General features: G+C 41.8%; 2 protein-coding genes across 6 annotated transcripts in view; one reads left to right on the top strand and one right to left on the bottom strand.

Annotated features, from left to right (window-relative positions):
• Positions 1-1,097: 1,097 nt before the first annotated feature.
• On the top strand, positions 1,098-12,913 carry SSR3 (signal sequence receptor subunit 3). Its single transcript, XM_024741289.1, has 5 exons — positions 1,098-1,365; positions 2,571-2,697; positions 6,443-6,541; positions 11,102-11,233; positions 12,299-12,913. Exons 1-5 carry the CDS (start codon positions 1,233-1,235, stop codon positions 12,363-12,365), a joined length of 558 nt encoding a protein of 185 aa, XP_024597057.1. The 5' UTR covers positions 1,098-1,232; the 3' UTR covers positions 12,366-12,913.
• Positions 12,914-16,710: 3,797 nt separating this feature from the next.
• KCNAB1 (potassium voltage-gated channel subfamily A regulatory beta subunit 1) overlaps positions 16,711-22,967 on the bottom strand; it is a 398,866-nt gene continuing 392,609 nt past the window's right edge. For 3 of the 5 annotated variants that reach the window (XM_024741216.1, XM_024741197.1, XM_024741225.1), the window contains one exon: positions 18,398-18,522. In XM_024741216.1, the coding sequence (XP_024596984.1) occupies positions 18,433-18,522 (90 nt within the window). In that variant the 3' untranslated portion in view covers positions 18,398-18,432. Of the gene's footprint in view, positions 18,523-22,967 lie in introns of all 5 variants that reach the window. The other 2 variants (XM_024741206.1, XM_024741198.1) reach the window with 2 other exon arrangements.

Below are 22,967 nucleotides of genomic sequence, written 5' to 3' on the forward strand. Positions count from 1 at the left end.
CAACCAAGAGTATACCCCGCTTTTGCGGCAACCAGAGAAAAGCCTGTGCGCAGCAACAAAAACCCAATGCAGCCAAAAATTTTAAAAGTATAAATAATTATTTTTGAAAAAGAGAATAGGTTGAAAAAGCCTGAAGACAGAAAGCTCCATTAGAACGGAAGCTGTGAAGGTCAATTACAACTGGAGAAGGTGAGAAAGATCTCTATTAACAGATCTGTTAAGTTGGTTGTTGAAGTTTTGCCTGTCAGTAGATGAAAGAAGCTTTTGCTGAGAATGAAGTGGATGAGGATTAATTTTTGAAGAAAAAGTGATAACTCGAGTTAATGGTATTTAGTTGTTTTAATCAGCATATTCAGTTTTCTGAACTTCAGAGGCCTGTACAGCCAACATATTGTCTTAGTATTGTTTTACCTAGCATGGCTTTGGAGGCCACATTATTTCAACTAAATCTTTAAAGTAATAAAAGTGTAGTAATTTGTAAATGTATTGGACACATGTTAAATATTATCTTCAGCAATGAGAACATGAGTTCCTTATAAGCAAGAGTGCCTTTTTTGTACAAAGGAAGGCTGTTACTTTGTTGAAAAGATCCCACACCCTGGAGACCAGCATTGCTGGTCTCTCACCCTCAGAATGGGCATATCATAGGATTCTTGAGGATATTTAATGAAATAATGGCTGTGTAAAGAAGGGGCTCAACACATGCTACCTACCTATACTTATCTTTCTCCTCTTCCTCTTCCAACGCCCCAGTGTAGGTACCCACAGGGCCGGCTAACCATGCGCCCGTTGAATGAATGACCATATGACTCAGAGCTCCTTATTTTGGCATTTCGACCGCTTGGAAAGCATGAGTCTACCAGCATCTGTGAAGTGTAACGTCAATAACGTTTTGTTAATTAAAAAAAAAAAAAAAAAAAAAAAAAGCACCCACTAAACTACAAGTCCCGGCTTTTTCCTAGAAATTGACGAGTCACGTGACTTGCCAGGAATCCGGAAGTCTGGCCCGCTCGCCCAATCATGCCGAGAAACCTACGTAGCGGCGCCAGGATGGCCAATCCTGCGGACGCTTGCCCCGCGCCGCGCAACGCCGGGTCCCTCTTCCGCGCGCGGCGCTGATGGGTCGTTAGCGGATACGGTGGCCGCGGGGGTGGTGTCACCGGCCTCTGCCCGGCTTGGCGCCCGGCTCGGAGCCTGACTCAGCCCTCTCGTCTCGCAGCTGCGGTTCCACCATGGCTCCCAAAGGCGGCTCCAAGCAGCAGTCCGAGGAGGACCTGCTCCTGCAGGATTTCAGCCGCAACCTCTCGGCCAAGTCCTCGGCGCTTTTCTTCGGGAACGCCTTCATCGTGTCCGCCATCCCCATTTGTGAGCGCTTGGAGAGAGGCGGGCGGGGAGGCCGCCGGCGGGTCGGCCTGGGCGGGGACGTGGCAGGGCCGGGCAGACCGGCGAGGCGTGAGCCGGGGCCCGCACTCTCCCCAGCTCGCCCTGGGTTCGGGGGCAGCACGTAGCCTCTGTGGGCCTCCGTGATCTGGTCCAGGGTAGTGGTGAGCGGCATCCCAGGAGAGTCACCTGTGGCGCGTTTTAAAAGTACGCTAGCTCGTTCCCGGGCCTCACTCCTGCGGATTGAGTTACTCGTTCCGGGATGGCGGCCCCGAATCAGTATTAAAACTAACGCTCGGGTTAAGATCTTGTGATGTTAACATTTAGGCATATAGCCGATTTGCTTTTTTTCCCTACAACTATCGCTTGCTCTTACGAGATCTTAAACTTATTACTTATTTTGGAGAAACTCATGAATTAAGATGAGAGACATTAACACCTGCACTGAATTAGAAGTGTAGCTTTAGGAGAACTGCTTTACGCAGAACATTATTTTCCTAGTTTGACGAGAGAAGTTGTCAAGGGCCCGCTCTACAATGTGTAGTAACCCTTTTAATAAGCCTATTAGGGCAATTCTGGAATTCTTACTTGGATGGAAAAACTGTACAGTCTTGGCCAAGGTTGTTTTTAGAGCTCAGGGTTCCCGAATGTGAATTTCCTCTCACATTGCTGCACTGTTGTTGGACAGTCAAATCCAGATGTATTTTCTCTTTCGGCTTTATAAAACCCAGCGTGCAGTTAACGTGGTGTGGAGCCTTTTGGTTCACTGGCTGCACGGGGCACTGCCTTGATTTCAGATAACAGCCACGTCAGTGTGTAAACTCTGGTTTGGGGCTGCACATGGCGTTTTGGAATGGCCTGTAGTTAGCGTGATAGTACCCTTTAGAATGAAATTTGAAGTCTGAATTGTGATTTTGTTGAGCCAGGGTTCTCATTTTAGAAGCAGAAATCTCATAATGTACTAGTTATAGAAAGGTTATGTTTTTCAAGTGTTCTCAACTAGGGAAACTTGAGACTAACGTTTTACTGGATATCACACTTCTGAAGTTCCCCTTATACTGTACTGGATTCTCTAATCAGGGCTGTATTTTACCAGGTTTAGCTATAATTAATTCAGCAGGCTCTTGTAACTGGCTGGTAATATTTTGTTTCTTTTTGTATCCCCCTCTCCCCCTTTTATCTTAATTCAGGGCTATATTGGCGAATATGGCATATGGATCTTATTCAGTCTGCTGTTCTGTATAGTGTGATGACCCTAGTAAGCACGTATTTGGTAGCCTTTGCATACAAAAATGTGAAATTTGTTCTCAAGCACAAGTAAGTATATTTCTCAAGAGAAAGTATATATTGTTGCATTTTTATATAGTAGGAGGTCTTCTTAAAGACCATTTGTGTGTGTGTGGGTTTCAGTAAGCACTATTTTGAGATACATATGTATGTATATTTGGAGGGGGAGGCACATTAATGGTATGAAGGAGTAGCAACTAACCGAAAAGCAGAGACAGTGCTTCTAACACTGCTATGGAAGTGGGTATTGATGGTGGAATTAAAACACTTAAGTACCATCCTTAATCATGGGGTTCAGAAAAACAAACCCACCAAGTAAAGTAACATTTTAGAAGTCAAATGGAATTCTTTCTAGAAGGAATTGTTCCGGGCTCACCATGTAGAATTTTTGGATGTGAAAGAAGTGGTCTTTTTTTCTTATATTCAACACTGACATTTTTAATGCTAATTGCATTTTTCTTATGAGAATATGAAAATGTAAAAGGTTACTCTATTTCCTCTATTTATACCTTCATTTTATCATGTCACTCTCCTGACAACTCTTCATGGCCTTCTCTTTTCTAAATGTATTAAATCCAGATTCTTCCAGGCCCTGGAATGCAAGTCTTCTGCCTCCTACCAGTGGGGCCTTGTCTTTTCGGATTGGGCCTTAGATCTTCTGACTCAGCTTTTGTGTCATCCTTTGAACGTGACTCGTTCCCTCCCTCATTTAGAATCATCTCCCTTTCTTTCCATTCTTACATGTCTGGTATTTCAAGACTTCGGAATCTTTTCCAGAGAAATCTTAACTGTCCTTATTGTTCCTGTGTTAAGCTTTCTAGTGATGAGTAGAAACACATTGAGATGATCTCAGTTAACAGGGATTTATTGTAAGGAGGCCAGAAATGGTCTCAGCAGCTGAAACTGGCCTCAGCAGCCTCTCCACTGTCGTTCTTGAGTCCAGGTTGGAGTCCAGGTTGTGCGTGGCTGTTGCTAGAACGGCTAAATCCAGGTCATCTTTGTTGTCTCCCTGCTTGACAGCCCCTCTTCACTAACTGCCATGCCAGGATTCAGCCCATCTCGGCCTCTGCTGTCCTGGGCTGTCCTTCTTGTGAGGCATGGCCATATGTGGATAGCGAAGCCCTCAGAAGTGGGCGTTTTGCATGACCCATCCTTTGTGATTCCCTTGGAACTCAGTCCCTTTGGGACCTAGTGTTTTTTCACTTGTTCTGCATATCATTTTTATTCGCCTTTTTGGAGTCAAAAATCATGTTCTTTCCCCTCATTTCTCCTTTCGGCTTCTTGAGGGCAACTGCCATGTCTTTTGTTTATTTCCCTTACAATAGTTAATGGTACATTTAATTTAGTTCAGTAAAATTTCAGTGACCTACTGACTTAATACACTCTCTGAATGGAATTATTTTTTAGTCATAGTTTTGGTGTAATATTAAATATTGCTACTGACATCAAAACTCCTACAGATTGGCAAGATTGTTAAGGCTTAAAGAGCCAGCAAGATTCTGAGTGTGGGTAGGTGTTGGTAGAGAGAATGGCTTCAGAGTCAACAGTCTGGATTCCAGTCCCAGCTCTGCTGCTCTTAAATGCAGAGCCTTGGACATGCATTTCATCTTTCTAGACTTCAGATTCTTGAGCTGTAAAATGGGAGTACTAATGGTACCTCGTGGGATGGTGAGGATTAAATATGATACGTGCGACATAAACCATGGTGTCTGGCATGTAATAAATGTTTGTGTGCAGTGTTGGAGAGGTTGGGGGTGAGAGATCCCATAGGAATTTTTTTTTTAAGATGGCATGATTTTAAAAATGTTTGCAAAGATTTTTTTTATCTCAGTTGGCTGAGAGCTGGGCCCGTGGATTTCCCTGTTTTGTTTTAGAGCGTTCAGCGCTGAGTGAGGTTTGTTTTCTAAGAGCACTGAGATGGAGGGTAGGGCTTCTTGAGTTGTAATAAACCTACAGTGTGGCTGTTAATGTCTCTGTTAGGCGAGTATAGAATTGTAGACACAGAAGAGAAATTAACTAGTTATCTGGTTCAGTGTCTTCAGGAAGATTTGTCATGTGGACAGATGATTGACTATTTGTCCAAGAGATGCTTAGAGCCAACTCCTCTGAAAATAGTTTATTCCTGTGTCTTAGCACCCTGACAGTTGGGGGGGGTGGTGTGTGTGTGTATTTTTTTTTACCCTCTGTTCCGCTAAGGAAGGTTTCTGCTGTAAACCATGTCCATTTCTTATCAATTGGCCTTTCCTAGAAAAAAGCAGTCTTATGTGAAGTTCAGGAAACACTTAATAAGTGCGTGGGATTTGCTAGAGATTAAGAGATGAGAGTCTCTGCCCTGCGGAACTGAACTTTTACATAATAAAATGAGTCAGGGAAAGTTGGACATTATAGTGTCTTAAAGTATCTCTTAAAGCAGCTACCTGCTCTCTTAGCTGCCTTTTTCTTTACGTTTCAGAACTTATTTCCTTTTAACCTGTTTTTTTTAGACAAACTGATTTTCCTCTCTCCAGTTATCAATTTGTGGAAAAATACATCAGTTGAAGCTGACTAAAGGTTTTCTTTTTAATAATGTCACTTCTAACTTGATTCTTGAGTGAGAGATAGAGATGGAGATATAGGTAAAACCAGCCTGAATTTGTGCTTAATTTGTAGCCCAGAAGCTCATGTGGTTGGAGAAAGGTTGAGAACTATTGCCTTGAATGATCTTGGGCTTTTCAGGAATTCATCCTGATTTTCCCACAGTTTCCTTTGGTCCACTGACCAGAACTTAATATACATAGTAATGAGGGATTGAGTAATTGAACATAGATTGAACAGATTTCTGTCTCTATGGTGCACATCCTGTTGCTTTCAATACATCTCAGTATCGTGTTGAATGTTTTCTTAGTGGAACTTTGTAATTGTTATAATTTGCTTGTGATCAGTTATTACTTTTTCTATGTTTATGGCTAATCAGTTTCTCCCATATTATGAAAAATAAATCATGTTGAATTTAAATGTCTAATCTTTGGGAGGCTTTTTGTGTTTCATCACAGGTTAAATTTTATCCTATCTTTCACTAGCAACCCCATCTGATAAAATTCACCTCATTGATTTTTTTAGGATTATGTCATTTCTTTCTTTATCTGACTTATCACTAAAGATTCTGATCTGATTTCTTGAATAACACTTCCAGCCTTTTCTGGCTAATTCCATATTATCTCTTGGTGCAACTCTCAAACCAGTAGTTTGTTTAACTAAAAGTGCTGTGGTCACTCCTTAACCATGTGGTATTATTTCTTTTTAGTGAAATTCCCCTTTGGAGTAAAGTTAAAAGCTTTACTTTAAGATATTACAGCTATTAATTCTCTCTTTGTTAAGCTTAGTTTTCTCTCCTGTTATTTATTGGAATTGAAATCATGTATCATTTGCTAATACCTTAACAAATTTATTTGTGGAACAGTTAAATTATGAGTTAAAGTGGAGCTATAATGATTCATAACTAAACTGTGTTAATAGCATTTGACTTTTATTTCCATATTAAATACCTAACTTAGGAAAATTCTCCCTTTTAAGCAGAAATCAAAACACATCACTAATAAACCACATCTTGGAAGTTTCTTGAACTCCCTCTCTTTTGGCTAGCACAGTGTAATAAACTTGGAACTTTCTGTCCAGCTTATTTTCTTGAAATGTAAAGTATATAGTTGCCAATACAAGATACGAGTACAGAGTGTTTCTGAGAGAGTGTGATGTTCACTCCTGGAGCATGTGGAAACCTTTTTTCTTTTCATTCCAGAGTAGCACAGAAGAGGGAGGATGCTGTTTCCAAAGAAGTGACTCGAAAACTTTCTGAAGCTGATAACAGAAAGATGTCTCGGAAGGAAAAAGATGAAAGGTTTGGCTCCCTATTTAAAGTGTTTGTGGTAATCAAAAAGGGGGTTATTTGTAGAAAATAAGTTTTTGGTTTCTGCTTAGAGCATGTGGATATTAGAATTATCTGAGGAAAACGTTGGTATTAGAAGTCAGGGTAATGAGAATAATAACTGACTTTTTGAGTTTTTATTACTACCAGATACTTTTCTTTGTGCTGTACACAGTTCATTTATTCCTCCAAAGAGCTCCATGAGGTAGGTACTGTTGTTTTCTCCACTTTACACCTGAGGAATCTGAGGTACAGAAAGTTCGGGTACCTTGCCCAAGGCCATAGATTAGTGTGCGGTAAAACCAGGATAAGAGTGCAGCCAGTCTGACTTGAGAGCTTGTATTCAGCTGCTCTGCTGGAATTTAGGAGCTCTGCCACTTGGTAGCTGTGTGACCTTGAGGCTATCACCTAACCCCTCTGGGTCTGAAGAGTTTATGTTGTGTTGTGTGTTAGCATTTTTAGGTGGTGGTATTTCTGCTCCTGAGCTTTCCTGGGGACATCTGGTTCTTGGTTATCTGCATTGTTTGGGAAAAAGAAAAGAATTAGGTTTGTCTCCTGTTGCCGAATTCTGTGCCACATTTGTTAGTCCCACCCCCAATTTTTCCTGGCAGCTGCTGTTAGAAGGCTAATAAACAGTCTGACATCTGAATAGAAGTCTGAATGATTGAGTAAACTTGTGCTTAAGAGTTGCCAGATGGTTTAATAGAGTCATGAGTCGAGGCTGTTTTCATGGATCTTAAATTTTAGTATCTACGAGGTGCTTTATGAAATGGAATTTTTATCCCACTTTTCTCCAGAAAGACTTTGTGGGGACTTGCAATATTAAATTGCATGTGAAACAAAGCAATACAATTTAAAAAGATGAGAAACCGTTTAAAAGTAAGAAAAGGTGGATGAACAAGGACCTCAGCATTAGTTACAGCAGTTGGGCACTAAACTCAGCTCTGAGCTTCCAAGTGTCAGAGGAAGCATCCAAAGTCACCCAGCTTTCATTGTTGGATGAGACACAGCATGCACGTCCTTCTCAAAAGAAACTTTCCTGGCACTGAATCTTGGAAGGACTTTATCAAGTGGATCCTTATTTAAGGGACACTGAGTTACTTAATGAACAGTGTCTTCTACAGTGGTTTTGGACAGGCACCAAAACATTATTGAAATGATTATGTCCTATGGATCCTTCATAAAACTGAAGGCACAATATTAAACTCATGACAGTGAAGGCCTATTTTTTATGGAGCAGCTTTAAAGACCTCTGGCTCTGCATAGCTTTTGTTTTTAGAATTGCAAAGTTTTTTTTTTTTTGATGTGGACCATTTTTTAAAAAATTAATTAATATTTATTTTTGGCTGTGTTGGGTCTTCGTTTCTGTGCAAGGGCTTTCTCCAGTTGTGGCGAGCCAGGGCCACTCTTCATCGCGGTGCGCGGGCCTCTCACTGTCGCAGCCTCTCCTGTTGCAGAGCACAGGCTCCAGACGCGCAGGCTCAGTAGTTGTGGCTCACGGGCTTAGTTGCTCCATGGCATGTGGGATCTTCCCGGACCGGGACACAAGCCCGTGTCCCCTGCATCGGCAGGCGGACTCTCAACCACTGCGCCACCAGGGAGGCCCTGCATAGCTTTTTAATTGCAAGTTTTTGCATAGGGATAGATATTAGAGAATCTAGACCACTTTCTTTTAACCTTTTCATCAAATTATAATATTCATTAGAACATTGGTTCTTAAATGGAATGCACATCATAGTTACCCAAATTTCAAAATGCTTGTTACAAGCTCTTACAGGTCTTACAGGTTTTAGGTGATTAATTGTATCAGAGATGGCAGATGGGTCTCTTCTGCCCACTACAGACTTGCCTGATTTGGTCTGGCACTTTTTCTTGATCCTGGGATGTGTCTCAGAATCTTTCTCAGTGTGGTATTCAGGTAGTCTCTACTACTGGATCAGAGTTGGAATTGGAAATGAAACCTCTTTGCCATTGCCTAGACCAGGTATTTCAGAGTAGGATGAAATGGAGGTTTTATTGATATATAAAATGCAGAGTGTCAGAAGATTATAAAATTTTCATTCTTGTCACCAGTAGAAACTTGTGCTGTTTGTAATTCTCTCGCAAAGGCCATGCTGGATACAGTTGTACCCAGGTCTGTACTCATTACTGATGCTGATAACTGGATCCAAGACTCCCTTTAAGATCCAGTATTTTTCTTCCTCAAAGGATTAGTTACTTCCAATAGATTTAAGAGAAGGCTTAGCGGCATCTTTCTGCCCAGATGGGTATCTTCAAACCTCTATCTAAAATCATTTGGAATATGGACTACATGCCACTTTGAACCTACTTTTCTACCTTTCCAAGGAAATTAGTAGAGGAGAATCAGATTCATTAACATTTGTCCCAAGGTACGAATGTTATTTCTCCTTGACTTACTGACGGTCCATCATTTAGTATTAGCAGATTGTAAGAGTTGTTGACTTTTTTGGTCTCAACTTTTCTCCTGTTTTAGGAAGTGCTCCTTAGAAAAATGACTGCTTGAGAAGTGTTCTCCCAAACTAGATTTCCTACCAGTGAAGCTTTTGCGGAACCATTGCTGATGAGGGCAAATGGAGGTCCTAAACATTTTCAAAATAAACCAGGGTGGACTAGAAAAAGTTGAGAGCTGTCAGACAATCCTGACTGTGTATACCCTGATGTAACACACGGTCTTTGCGAGCTGGGATAACCTAAAGGATTAAGCCACTCTTTCATCAAAAATGTCTTGAAGATGGTTCTGATTCAGGGCATGATGGGGAGTTAGGAAAAAGTGCTGCGGTGGAGGTGTGATAATTTAATCACCAGCAGTAAAGGCATGCTAGTGGCCTACTTAAGGAACCTGTCTTCACTGGGTCTTGTGCCAGAGTCTTAAAAACAGAGGCAATTGTTCTGAGTGTTTTGTAGCATTAAACCATGTTGGGACTATGGATATTTCTGGGCTGGTGTTTTCTTTGATCATTGTTAGAATGGTGTAATGTATGAATTCCAAGTCACGTATAGTTTTTAAATTTACATTTAAACTTCTCTGAAATCAGAAGCTATTTTATAGTTAATAGCTGCATTTAATGTAATGTCCTTCACTTCTTCCAAAGTTTACAGCAAATTGAAGATTTATTAAGTTGATGGTATCTACAGAATCAAGGAAATATGGCATATGTATTAGAGACCACAAATTTCTTCTGACAAAGATAAGATGCTAATACCTTCTATTTAGCTCCTTTACAGCCATGTTTGTTGACTTTGGAGTAGAACATTTGGTGACTAAAACATGGCAGTTAGTACTGACGTTAGCCATAGTGCTGTCCTTAGGATTAGTTGGGGGTACTATCTGGCCCCAGAGTAATGTATCTTTCTGGGGGAGAAAACATCTATGGCAATGAGTTACAGCCTTTTTGATAATGACCTACAGTAAAAAAAAATATATATATATTTTACTCTTTGACCAAAATACACTTTTACATACACACATGTAAATGTTTCACAGAACAATAATTATTACCCTACTGTATGTGATGCACTTGATACTTTTCTATTTTTTCCTTTTTTTCTTTAACGTGCTGGTCTCAACTCACTTAGTTTTTCCCGAACATCAGATCCACTCAGTTGATTTCATGTCCCACTAATGGGTCACAAACTACCTACTCTTTTAACTTTGTAAATTGCTTTACAAAGTTAATTAACTGAGGGAAATAAAGGTTCCCTTATTCATAGGCACCCTGGAACTTCCTGTTGCCTGTGTGAAGAGGTAAAAGAAAAGGTTGATAAAGTACTAGTAAATTACTATGATATCATAATGCGTAAAGAAGATTAAGTAAAAAGTAAATGGGTTTCACAGAAGTTAAAAACTCCTCCTAATGATCAAGCAGATTCTTAGTTTGAATTAAATAAAGATGGATAAAGAGAGTCACAGACAAGTCTGCTTCTGTGATGCCACAGCTAGCTTTGTCCACGGGCTTGTCCTAAGGCGAAATATTGAAGGCTGACATCTGTAGACTGTAGAGAGTCTCAAGCCTCAAACAGCTGAGAAAGCCCTGTCAGGCTGCTAATCATCAAGTTTGTTTTCCGTGAGTACCTAGAGAAAGATGCCTCTTTCAGTTGCTGATGAAACCAAGCTAATGTCAATTAATCAGTCCCTTCCTGCAAAGCTCTAACTGCCTGGGAAAAAGGTAACATACCCAGCAGCTGTTTCTTGAGCATGGATAAAGTTTTTGGTTTTTTTGGCTGCATCGTGCGGCTTGCGGGATCTTAGTTCCCTGACCAGGGATTGAATCTGGACCCCAGCAGTGACAGCACCGAGTCCTAACCACAGGACCACCAGGGAAATTCCTGAGCATCAGTAAAGTGAAATATCTTTTTCAGTAGGAAAAAGGAGACAGTGCTGACTGAACTGAATATTAAAAACAGATCTGCCCAGAAGACTTAAGGAAAAACTTACTGTGAGCTAGAGCCATGTGGTATTTAAAATTTTTAGTACCTATTTAAAAACTTAAATGACTTGTTTTGTGTCCATAGAATCTTGTGGAAGAAGAATGAAGTTGCTGATTATGAAGCTACAACATTTTCCATCTTCTATAATAACACCCTATTTCTGGTCTTGGTCATTGTTGCTTCCTTCTTTATATTGAAGAACTTCAACCCCACAGTGTATCCTTTTAAAGGTTGATTATCTCTTTTAGAAGTCTAGAAACGGTTCGTTTTAGTTTTGATTTGTCTGAGTATTTTCTGGTAACAAAAAACTACACAGGGGGTCAGTCCTTTAAAAAGCACCGTGACCTCAGGCAAGTTTCTGGACATTTAACATACGGGCTTTTGGTTTGATTTGAAGTTCTTTTAAGTTTATGAATTAAGACTTCATGATAAATAAGTATTACAAAGCAGTCTTACGTACATGATGATGTGTACCTGCCTAGTTTAAAAAAAGTTCTAAGGAGACAAAGCAAACTTGCCTTCTTTGCTACCTCCTGGCATGAGCTCTGTGTCTGCTGGTACTTTGGGGCTTTGGGGTTGGGTGGATAGGCAGTGGAGTTAAATTGGCACATTTCATAATAGCTTAACGGTGTTTCAAGCTGCTCTTAAATTGAGCTTTTGGGCAAGAATCAGTCTTCTCTTGTTAAGGTAATTTATTAAAGGTATTATCCAGGAATGTGCAGCCACACTTTTAACCATTGGAGATTTTGATGTAATAAAATATCAGACACCCTCCAGCTTATATCTCCTGGGAATACTGGAGTGGTGTGCCCCAAACACTCTAGTCCTGAGGCTGAGAGTAGCTGCAGACTTGCAGAACCTCCTTGCTTTTACAGGCTAGTTGTAGCCAAAACACTGATAGACAGGGAAGACTTATTTTTCCTTTGCTCTTGATGTGGGGGTTGGGGGGTTAGGGAAATCAAGTCCCTTCTTCCTCCCCATGTTCTTTGATCAGTTTGTTTCCTGCAGGTTAAATGGAATTCAGATGTTTTATTTGTGATCATGTGTTCTAGGTTTCTGTCTCAATGTTTTCTTTTTAAAATTGGAACACATTTCCTGTGAATGTTCTTCATTCTTTATAATCTCCTCTCTTGTAAATTGCATTTGCAGACATTGGGACTGCACAGTATTGTCGTTAGACAGCGGCAGGAGGGAAACAGTACATTCCAAAGAGATGGGTTCTTTTTGTTTTGTTGAAAACCAATTTGGGGTTGATTTTTCCTTAACATTAAATTCTTACAGGAACTACATTTTGTCCATAAGTGCTTCGTCGGGCCTCATCGCCCTCCTGTCTACTGGCTCCAAGTAGAGCACGTCAGCTTCCCTCCACCGCCCTGGCTTTGTGTCTATGGGTGGCCTGTGGTATATGGAAAAGTAGCAGGGTGGTCAGGGTGGAAGACACACAAGCTGTTTTTGTAAGTCTGGAGTTTGAGGGTTTGAAAAACCCAACAAAATGTAATTCAATATTTGTTTATTGGCTCTTTTTTTTTTTTGACAGATTGTTGAAATTAAATGAATTGAAAGGGAAACTCAAGAGTACCAGGACATTTATTAAAAGGCAAAAGTGTTGCAATATGTTATAATCACAAGGGGAGAAAATAACTTGTTTCCTTGACTTGTCAGAGGTCACAGTAACCTGGACTGAGCTGTTATTATTTATAATAGTAGCAAGAAGTTAATAATTGGTTCTGTGTGTTCCAAGCACAATATTACAACTTTTTTTTGAACCACAAATATCAGAATGAGTCCTCTCCCTCTGGGGGATGAACAGAAGCTTCATGTTTGCAAGTCTCTGAATTTGTGATTTGAAATAACTCAAAGTTAAAACATTAGTTTCTCCAACTTGGAGAAGAGAAACTTGTGGAAAAGTTGTTCTTTTTTTTTTTTTTTTTAAAGGAAGAAAGGCAGCCAAGGTAATAATCTAAAAATAGTGCCTAGGCATATGAGAGTTGTCCTATGTGGTTATTAAAGTACACACTGTTTAGCTCTATAGCTTTGGTCCTGGGTGTCCAGGGAAGTTAGCTTGACCCTACCATGTTGGTTTGACCTATTAAGAGAATGGAATCATTGTTTTCTCTTGACCAGGGTCTCACATCACTGGAGGAATGTTCAATAAGAGAAGCTCTTTCCTGAATATTGATGTGTAAAAGACCAAAGTAATTTTTGTGATCTTAGTTCTGGAATTCTAAGAACTCTCCAAGAAATTACAGTGGTTTTGGTGCTGGTCAGCATTTTTCCATGAGGACTTTTCGTAAATTTGACCCTTTAGTCCAAAGGTTCCTATCAATTGTAAACAAAATATTGATCTCTTTAGACCTTGTGGGTCCAGCCAAGAGCAGTCTCTTGCATTTTTTAACCAGTGTGTTTACAGGTAATTATTTTTTTCTATGTGCCACGATTTGAAAAAGTTTGGGAAACTCTTCTTGAACCTATATCACTTAGAAGGTTATGGACTCACAGGTGATAATTCCTTTCAGCTTTTGACCACATCCAGTACTTTTCTACAAACAATATCTTAAAGGAAATATATTCCCAATGGCTATTAACTTTAATGTTTGGTTTCCACTTCTAAATTTAAGGTGAATGTTGCAAATAATATTCACCATTTATAACTATAGAAAGATTCACCAGGAGTCCATCTTCCAATTCCATGCTGTTGGATGTTTTGGGAAGTCACATCTAAGAACCTGGAAGGAAGCCAGGCCAGGAGTACGTTGGCCTAGTGACCCAGATCATCATTATCTTCAACTGAGGACTAGATTTCATCATTGCTTTTAGAAGTCTGCAGTTCTTTACTTTTCTCTGGTACATTGTCATCCATGTGCCACCACTGGGTAATAAGGGGTTAATGGGGAAGTCAGAAGAAAGACCCTGCATAGTAGTTAGTATAGCACATAAGAAGTTTATTTTTATTATGTTTTAACTTTTTTTTTTCTGTTGATTAATAACTGGTCAGTAGTTTGGTGGCGTGGCGTTTGTACCAGTTGCATATTTGACAAAATGACTATTTGACAAACCATCAATGTCTACTGTTTGTTACCAGAGCTGGGTCAAGTAATTTTTTACCTGTAATTTTTAACTTGCAGGTAAAAAATTGCCACTAGGTGGCAGTGCCTGTATAGATGGGAAAAAAATTCTTATAATACAGTATACCTGAGACGGGGTGGCAAAATAGGGGCATCAGTGTGACGTTCTTAATAGAGTGCCTCTTGAGTTAATAAACTGAATAATTTGTAGAAAAGTGAGGAAGCAAAATTTGGTTTTGGTCCTGAAATTTTCCTATGGCACTTTTTGTTTTTAATCCTGATAATAGTTTCTAACTTTCTATACTGTCAGATAAATTCTGACATATAAGTTCATAAGACATATTCTGATGGTTCTGCAGTTTTAACTAAGGATTTACTGTACCAGTGCTTTACTCTTAGGAGCTGTGGAACCTTTTCCCCAGCACTCTCCGTGTCACCTAGAAAGACTGTGTAGCGCATAGAATTATGATGTGCTGGATCTGGCTTAGTTTAGTAAAAGCCTGCTGGAGACTTTTTATCTTAAAAATACCTCTTATCGGGCTTCCCTGGTGGCGCAGTGGTTGAGAGTCCGCCTGCCGATGCAGGGGATACGGGTTCGTGCCCCGGTCTGGGAAGATCCCACATGCCACGGAGCGGCTGGGCCCGTGAGCCGTGGCCGTTGAGCCTGCGCATCCGGAGCCTGTGCTCCACAACGGGAGAGGCCACAACGGTGAGAGGCCCACGTACCGCTAAAAAAACAAAACAAAAAAATGCCTCTTATCCAACACCAGTAAAATAAAAGGGGTTTTGCTGTAATTGGGATTCAAAGTGATTTAATTCCTGTTTTTACACCCCTTGTGATAAGTTAGAAGTTCATTTATAACTTAATACTTGGGTTGAAATTATTCTTAGCCAGTAAAAATCTACTGGTTGACCTATATGGTATATTATTCTAACTTGGATAGAATAATTTGAAGCCAGTTTGAAGTTAACAAATGTGGAGATTGGCTTTATACCCAAAATTCTTATGAAAGGTCTTACTAAGTTTTTTCTTTTTTTGGTCACACTGCACGGCTTGTGGGATCTTAGTTCCCTGACCAGGGATTGAACCCACGCCCTCAGCAGTGAAAGCACAGAGTCCTAACAGCTGGACCGCCAGGGAATTCCCAAAAGGTCTTGCTTATTGAGTATCATTAAGTTTTGCTTTGTAAAATTTATATTTTCCCTAGACTTCTTTATAAGAACCGTGTGATTAAGTATATCATCTTTATTACATTATTTCATGTTAACCATTAATTTCCCATGCATGTAAATGCACATTTTTGTAGTTACTGATCAAATGCTTGTAAGGGCTGTAAGGGGTTATCTCCCACACCTCCTTGGACTCCCAAGTAGGGGGATTCATTGAAGATTAGGAGGGTCTTTTGGGTGGTTGGTTTGATTTTCATGTAGGTGGTTAGAGATGAACTTCTCATTGGCCTTCATGAGTTTTCATTGCATTTCTTTGACCTTTCCTTCTTCTTAACTGATCCTGAATTTGGATTCATTTCCAAGTTTTTTTAACTTAAAAAATCGCACACACTTACTTTTTCATAAAGCTTTAAAGCTAAAAAAAATCACCCCTAAAAGAGCACTGGACTGGAACACAAAATACTTGGGTTCTAGGCCTGGTTCTGCCATCAACTTGCAGTATGAGTTTGGGCGAGTCCTTTAATCTCTTTAGGCCTGGGTTCCTCATTTGCAGGGAGTGGGGTGGTCTCAAAGGTGGCGAAGGCCCCTTGAAGCCCTGACATCTATCTGGTGACCCTTAGTGCACACTATGGATGAAGATGAAGTGGCAGTTCTTAAAGTGAGAAGCCAGGCACAGGGCTTCTAGTTTTCATTTCTCTTGGCTGAGGTTTCAGTATGTGGCTGGCTGCCACCCAGGTTACCCTTTGGAATGGTATGTTCTCTGCCAAGGAAATCTTTCCAGAAAAGAAAAGAAAATGAGAGTGCATGGAAATTTTTCTTAAGGATAGAACTGTGAAATGTATTTATCTAGTATATTTACCATGGCAGATGATTTGTATATAAAACTAGATGTTCCCACGGCCAAGCAATGTTGGTATTTGATTTTAATTTGCAGGTTCTTGTAAATGAGTTTGAGAAGCTTTAACCTTAGTACAGAACATATCTAAAACCCAAGGAGAAATATCTCCAGTAGCTAATCATTTTCTCCATTAACAAGAGAAAAAAAGTCTGGGTTGCAAATTAAATCTTTTGATAAATCTATTTCTGTTAGGTATCACCCAGTGCAGCTTACCGGCCAACGTTTTTTTTTTGCGGTATGCAGACCTCTCACTGTTGTGGCCTCTCCCGTTGCGCAGCACAGGCTCTGAACGCGCAGGCTCAGCGGCCACGGCTCACGGTCCCAGCCGCTCCGCGCCATGTGGGATCTTCCCGGACCGGGGCACAAACACGTGTCCCCTGCATCAGCAGGCAGACTCTCAACCACTGCGCCACCAGGGAAGCCCCCAACATTATTTTTATTTAAGTGATTCTTACTGCCTGTTTTATGAAGATGGGTGTGTGTATGTGTGTATATATCTCCTATAATGATATATATATAGCCTTATAATGATAGATCAGATAACAACTAATTGTGAGATTAAATGCACAAATGCTTTTATTACTCTAAGCAAATAAACTGCAATTCCAGGTAGACAACTTCAGCTCACTTATGCATACTGGATTGATAGAATGCACAGTGAACAACTGAAAAATGACCCATTTCTATCATTAATCTCATACTCTTGGGTAAAAAACGCACTGTCTCCCTATTAGAATACAGGTAATAGTAATCAAAAAGAAAATTCGTTGGTACTTCACACTAACATTTTAAGTTTGAGAACTTAATCATGAAATACATATCTGGAAATGATGGCAGAAAATAGCATTTTAAGCTGATAGTACATTTCTTCTGTAAGTCTCAGTGGTTTCTACATGGGGTCCTGTTGGCCAGAAAATTAAATTAGAATTTCGTACGTGCTCAGGTGTCCAAATAGAGATAGAGGACCCTCCCCCCTCCACATACACCTTAAAAGTGGGGGAAAAAGTTTTCTCCCTCCTTACAGGTACACGCAGTATACTGTCAGTTTTTCTCAAGTCATATATTCATGAGAGTAGGTAGCCAAGTAGTGGCAGGGCGGGATATACCTCAGCTTCTGCGTGCCACAAGGCTAGGCTCCATTAATCCATGCAAAGAACTTTCATGCATATAGTTTAATGCACACAGTGTGATTATGGAATTAGGAAGTTCTTTAACATTTACTTTTCTTTGGGCAAGTTACTTCACCCAGCATATGCTGAGTAGTGACAGCATTTTTCTCAAAGCCCATGATTCACTTATCATGTTAATAACTTCTCAAAAACACCAAGCATGTAAAATCCCAGTGCTAATTAAACAGCAAACATTTGCCTTTCTGGGTATTTTACAGATTTACTTACAAAACTGAGCATGTGTATATTTATTTTTAAAGCTCAAATATTTAAACTTGCAGAAGCTGTGCCTATAAGCAGTCAAAAGTATAAAGCAGGTTTTAGGAAAATGTAGGTAAAAATGAACACTTCATTGCAGATACATTTTATTCAAAGCTAGGCTTCCATAGTAGTGTAATTCTCCCTTTCATAAGTTAACCAGACTGTCTCTGGTGAAAGACTAGGGTCTTCATCCTTTTACCATCTCTCCATGTAAATGGACATAACATTAGAATCCTAATAGACCACCTTGGAGGAATTGCTATACAGGGCCATGTTTGAGGCCAAGCAACACTAAATATTTAAAAGGTAACGAAAGCAAATACCTAGGCATTTCACTTCTGTTGAATGACAAGTGAAAACAACTCTTGCTAACATGAATGTGAAAATAGAAAAAAAAAATGTAAAATTGTTTCAGCTGATTTTTCAAGCAAGACTTCGGAGTGAACAGAGCCTACTCTTTCTGATGCAATCCACATTGCATCTGTGGATGTTGTTCATTTGAAAAAATATATCTGTACAACCTTCTTTAAGTTACTAAATGCCTGAGGGTAATATGTCTTTCCCCCGCCACATGTTTTCCTTTGCATAAACATGAGATGTGCAGAGCAATGTAAGAACAGGTGACTGCAGTCCCAGATAAGAAAATAGAATGGGTTTTCCTGGTTGTGAGTTTTCAGGTGTGTTCGTAATTCAGGTGCACAGTGGTAGCGACAGCAGAGACCTCAGAATCCGGGGACGCTAGAGGTTGAGCAGTGGGCTGCTAAGTGATTCAGAACACTGGCTAGTGACACCGTTCTGTACCTGTACAGACTGCTGCTTTACCCGTGCAGCTCCTGCGGCTCATGCAGTGCCTTATGATCTATAGTCCTTTTTGCTGTAGGGCTTGTTGCGCAATATGTTATCGATCTCATTTACCACGTGTGATGTCATCTTTGGGAGAACCTGAGAGCATGAGAGGAACAAAGAATGTGGTTAGTACTTGTTCTTTGTGCTCAATATTAAGCAAAGTCATCTAGAATTGGATACATTTATAAACCACCACCAGAATGCTACCTCCCCAGCAGACAGGAAGCTCCCTAAGGTCAGGGACCTTGTTTTGTTCACACTTCATCTCCAGAGCCTGTAAAGTACTTGGCCCATAGTAGGTGCTCATAATTATTGGTTGACTGAGTAAATGAAGGCTCACAGAAATACAGAATATCTAGAGCAGCTCTGTCCAATAGAAATAAAATGAGAGCCATATATGTAAATTTAGATTTTCTAGTGGCCACAGTAATGAAAGTAGAAAGCAGGTGAAATTAATACATGTTTTACTCCATTATATTCGAAATATCATTTGAACAGGTAGTCAGTATAGAATATTATTAGATGCTTTACATGTTTTTAAGTACTAAATCTTTGAAATCCAGGGTACATTTTACACTTGGAGCGCATCTCCATTTGGATTAGCTTTAATAGCCACAGGTGGCCAGAGGCTACAGTAGTGGATAGCACAGGTCTAGAGACTAAGGAGAGATTCAGTCCAGCTGGTGGACAGAATCCTGGTGAAGGATGGCCACAGGTTAACAGGCATCCCAGGTAGATGGAACAGCATGAAGAAGTGAAAAGTCTGTGAAACGGGGTGATACAAGTGTAGAGTGAGTGGGGGAGGGGTGGGGATGGTGGGAATAGAGGAAAGGGAAGTTGAGGTAAACAGCGGAAGGCCTTGAATGCCATTTTTTGGAGTTGGGACTTTATGCTGTAGGTGGTGGGGAACCTCTCAGGACTTCTTAGCTGGGAGTGACCCCATCAGACACATGGAGGTATTCTGAAGGAAGAGTTGGAAGGAGATTGAAAGGGGACACGTTAGAAATTTGTTGCAGTCCTAGCCAGACACTGAGAGCCTTAACTGGACAGTGGCGGTAGAGGAGAAAAGGAGAGTGCCTCTGCGGGACATTTTGGAGGCTGATGGTGAGCTCACAACTGGGTGACTAGGAAGATACTGGTGTAGGTAATTAATTATTGAGAGACCACAGGGGGAGAAGTTTGGAGCCTCAGTTTGGGGTAGGATATGTTGAGGTGAAGGTGCCTTTGGGATCCCATGTAGAAGTGACTTGCAGGCAGCCAGAAGTGCAGCTGTGGAGCTTAGTGGCAGTGGAAGGACTGGAGTTGAGAATTTGCAAGTCATTTGCACGGTCATGCTCATTGAAGCCCTGGGGAAGGATGAGATCATCTAGGGCCAGCTAGCACTTATTGCAAGAAGTGGGCCAAGGGCACACATTACACCATAAGACAAGGGACAGAGGCAGGCTTCTTGCAGGAATAGTCTGAGCCTGTGTGGAGTCTGTGGTGAAATACATTCATGATGACTGATTCTGAGGTTTCCACCTCACCCTTCCTCTGCTGCAGTCATGTTGGCCAGCGTGACCTTGTCTCCACTCACATGCTCTCCCCAGAAGCCTCAGGGTTTGGCAGGGTAGTAGAGCTCCTTCCTCACTGGTCTGGTAACATTTTCCTCTCCGAATGAAGCTAAAGCAGATTTGGTTTCCCACTAGCCTTGGAGCATCAGAGGATCTCAGCTACTGTGTGATTTAAATGTGAGACTGCAACACTGAGACTCAAATCTAGAAGTTGGTTGGAAGTTTTGTGTCTAGAATACAGCGGGTTAGCCATGCGAGGAAAAAAATTCTTCATTCACTACACCAGTAAGAAAAGAGATCTAAACATTAGTAAAAAACCATAAAAGTACTTGAATAAAACATGAAAAAAAAATAACGTTCGAGAGAAGCCATACATTAAGAATTTTATGTGAAGTTGCCCAATTTTTTAATGTTGGCAACTGTTTTAAAACATTTTCGTCCCTGCAGGTCACACAAACATCCCATGAGCTAGCAAACTGCAGGCGTAGTAGTATCCTGACTGCAGTAATTGGCGGGTGAGGGGAGGTCTGGCTAGCGTTGCCGGCTGGAGGCATTAGGGGAGCTCTCCCAGGACTGGGTCACTGTCAAGATGGACCTTGGGGATGGAGCCGGATTTGGCCAGCCTGGGGTGGTGGACACTTTGCAGGAGGAGGGCCACTATTCTGGGGAGTAGGATCCCAGGGAAGGTGGGGGAGGGGAGATGAGCCGTGGACGGGAAGGCCCGACTGCTGAGGAGCCTGGACTTTTCTGAGTGGATGGTGGGGAGCCTCAGAAGTGCTTTAAGGCTGGAGGATGGGGACCTGTGCAGGTGATGGGCTGCCTGCAGCTGTGGCTTCTCTCCAGTCTCTCATCTCTTGAGGCTCTGATTTATAAATGCCTCTCCAGTTTATGCTCACATTAGGCACATTCATTCCGTGGAGCAGCTGCCTTCCTTTGCCCATTAGAAACTTATTTTCCTTACAGATGCTGGCACTGCACTCTTTCTATCCAGTCCCACCAACTGCTGCAGGGAGCCCCCAGCCACACAATCTACTCTCACCACATCAAGGGGCCCAGTTACAGCTTGCCAAGGGTGGAATCTGTGGCGCTGGGCTCACGGGAGGTGGAGTTGAAAGGGAAAAGGGAAGGTAAACCCTCCTGGTAGCAGCCTCCCTGCTTGGACAACATCCCTTTTCTCTTACCCTTTGAGCATGGAAGCCCCATCGTGCTACCAGCCAGAGCCTTGCTAGGGAGGAAGTGCTTTGGCAAGATGACTGCCTCAGTTTTCCTCTGAAATGTTATCTTTGGCTACCTGGAGTATTGCCACAGCCCAGGAACTACCTTTTTTCTTTTTTACCGTCCCAGGCAGTATGAGTCCCCCCTTGGAATGGCAGCGATCACTCTATTAGCTGACAGGAATCCTTTTTCTTGCCAAGCCATCTGCAAGTCATGCCTCTCTTTCCAAAACCTACGGACTCCTCGACCTTCATGGCCACCATCCTTGCTGGTCCAAGCCACCATCACCCGTTACCCGGACAACCTGTCCTTGCCTTTCTTCATTCTGCTTTTCACACAACAGCCAAAGCAATCTTTAAAAATTCAAATAACAGTGTGTCCCTCCTCTTAAAACCCTCCAAAGGATTTGCTGTGAGGAGAACAGAATTCTGACTTCTCTAGTGTTCCGTGTGACCTGTCCCCTGCCCGCGCCCACCATCCTTTATGCTCACTGCATGCTGACCACATTCGCCTTAGGCTGGTGCTTCCTGGAAAAAGCCAAGTGCGTCTGCGTCTCAGGGCCTTTGCACTGCTCTTCTGTGTGTCTGCTCCTTCCAGGGCTTTTCACGCGCTGCATCCTCCACTTGAAGGCTTCAGAATAAGCATATCCCAGAGGAGCTTTTGGCAAGGACATTATCTAAAGTGGGCTCACTCATTTCCCAGTTAGTCTCTATTACAATACCATCTTTATTTACTTAGTAAACCTTCTCACTTGAAATTATTTTATATGTTTCTTTATCATGTGCCTCTGCCACTGGAATATAAGCTCCTTGAAGGCTGGGTAATATCTTTCTGGTTTCCTGTGGTGTCCCCAGTGCTGAGTGCAGAGTAAGCTCTCAGAGATCTCCTGAATGAACCACGGGATAGAAGAGTGAATCTTAATTCCCTCTTTCTCAGGCAGCCTGTGAGCTCTTGAGGGCACCGTCCTGTGCTTATCTCGGAACACTCTCTGCCTAGCATGGTGCCAGACACAGAATAAGTACTCAATGAGTATTAGTGGAATTGAAATCACTGGGTTGCATTTCAGTTCTTTTGTGTATAGACTGTTGCCGTTTCCTCCTCGTCATTGTGGAGCCTTTATCTGTTCCCAGAGCACAAGTGAAAATAAGAGAAGGTGGGGAGGCTTTCTTAAGAGGGAGCATTCCCCAGGCAGGGACAGGGAACCCCACAATCTGGGAGGAATTCTCAGAAGCTGAGAGGCAGAGATGATTACCCAGCTGCACAGCCCTAAGAAAGGTGACGGTAGAGAAGGAGGAGGTCTGCACCGTTTTATCTGCCAGCATATTCGAGGCTATTCTTCAAAAGGATTTTTAAAAGTTTTAAGTTTAATCAAGCTTGTCCCCACCTCCATCTACGTCCTTCTGGGAGAGGTAACAGGGCTAAGTGCTGGTTTCGGGGACAGATGGACAGGGGAGAGGCTGTGAGGCACTTCTGTTTGGGCAGGTGATACAGCTACGGCAAGAGCTGTGGACGGGCTCGTTCCTGCAGCCTCTGGCTGGGCTGAGAGTGGGGCAGGCTCAGGACTGAGATGTGACCTTTGGGGGCAGGGGATGATCACCACAGCCACCAACCTCCACCCTCTCCTCAGAACTCCCAGGAACATCTCTTTCCCACTTCCCCTCCTGCTGCCTTACAGGCTCTCCAGGTACAGCTGCAGGCTCCCTCCAGGCCTAGCAATCCCTGCAGGGGAGGGAATGGGGGTGGGCGCTCCTGAAATTGCTGTTAGGGAGATGT

This window comes from Neophocaena asiaeorientalis, unplaced genomic scaffold (assembly GCF_003031525.2).
Source record: "Neophocaena asiaeorientalis asiaeorientalis breed wild unplaced genomic scaffold, Neophocaena_asiaeorientalis_V1.1 scaffold556, whole genome shotgun sequence".
Taxonomy (NCBI): domain Eukaryota; kingdom Metazoa; phylum Chordata; class Mammalia; order Artiodactyla; family Phocoenidae; genus Neophocaena; species Neophocaena asiaeorientalis.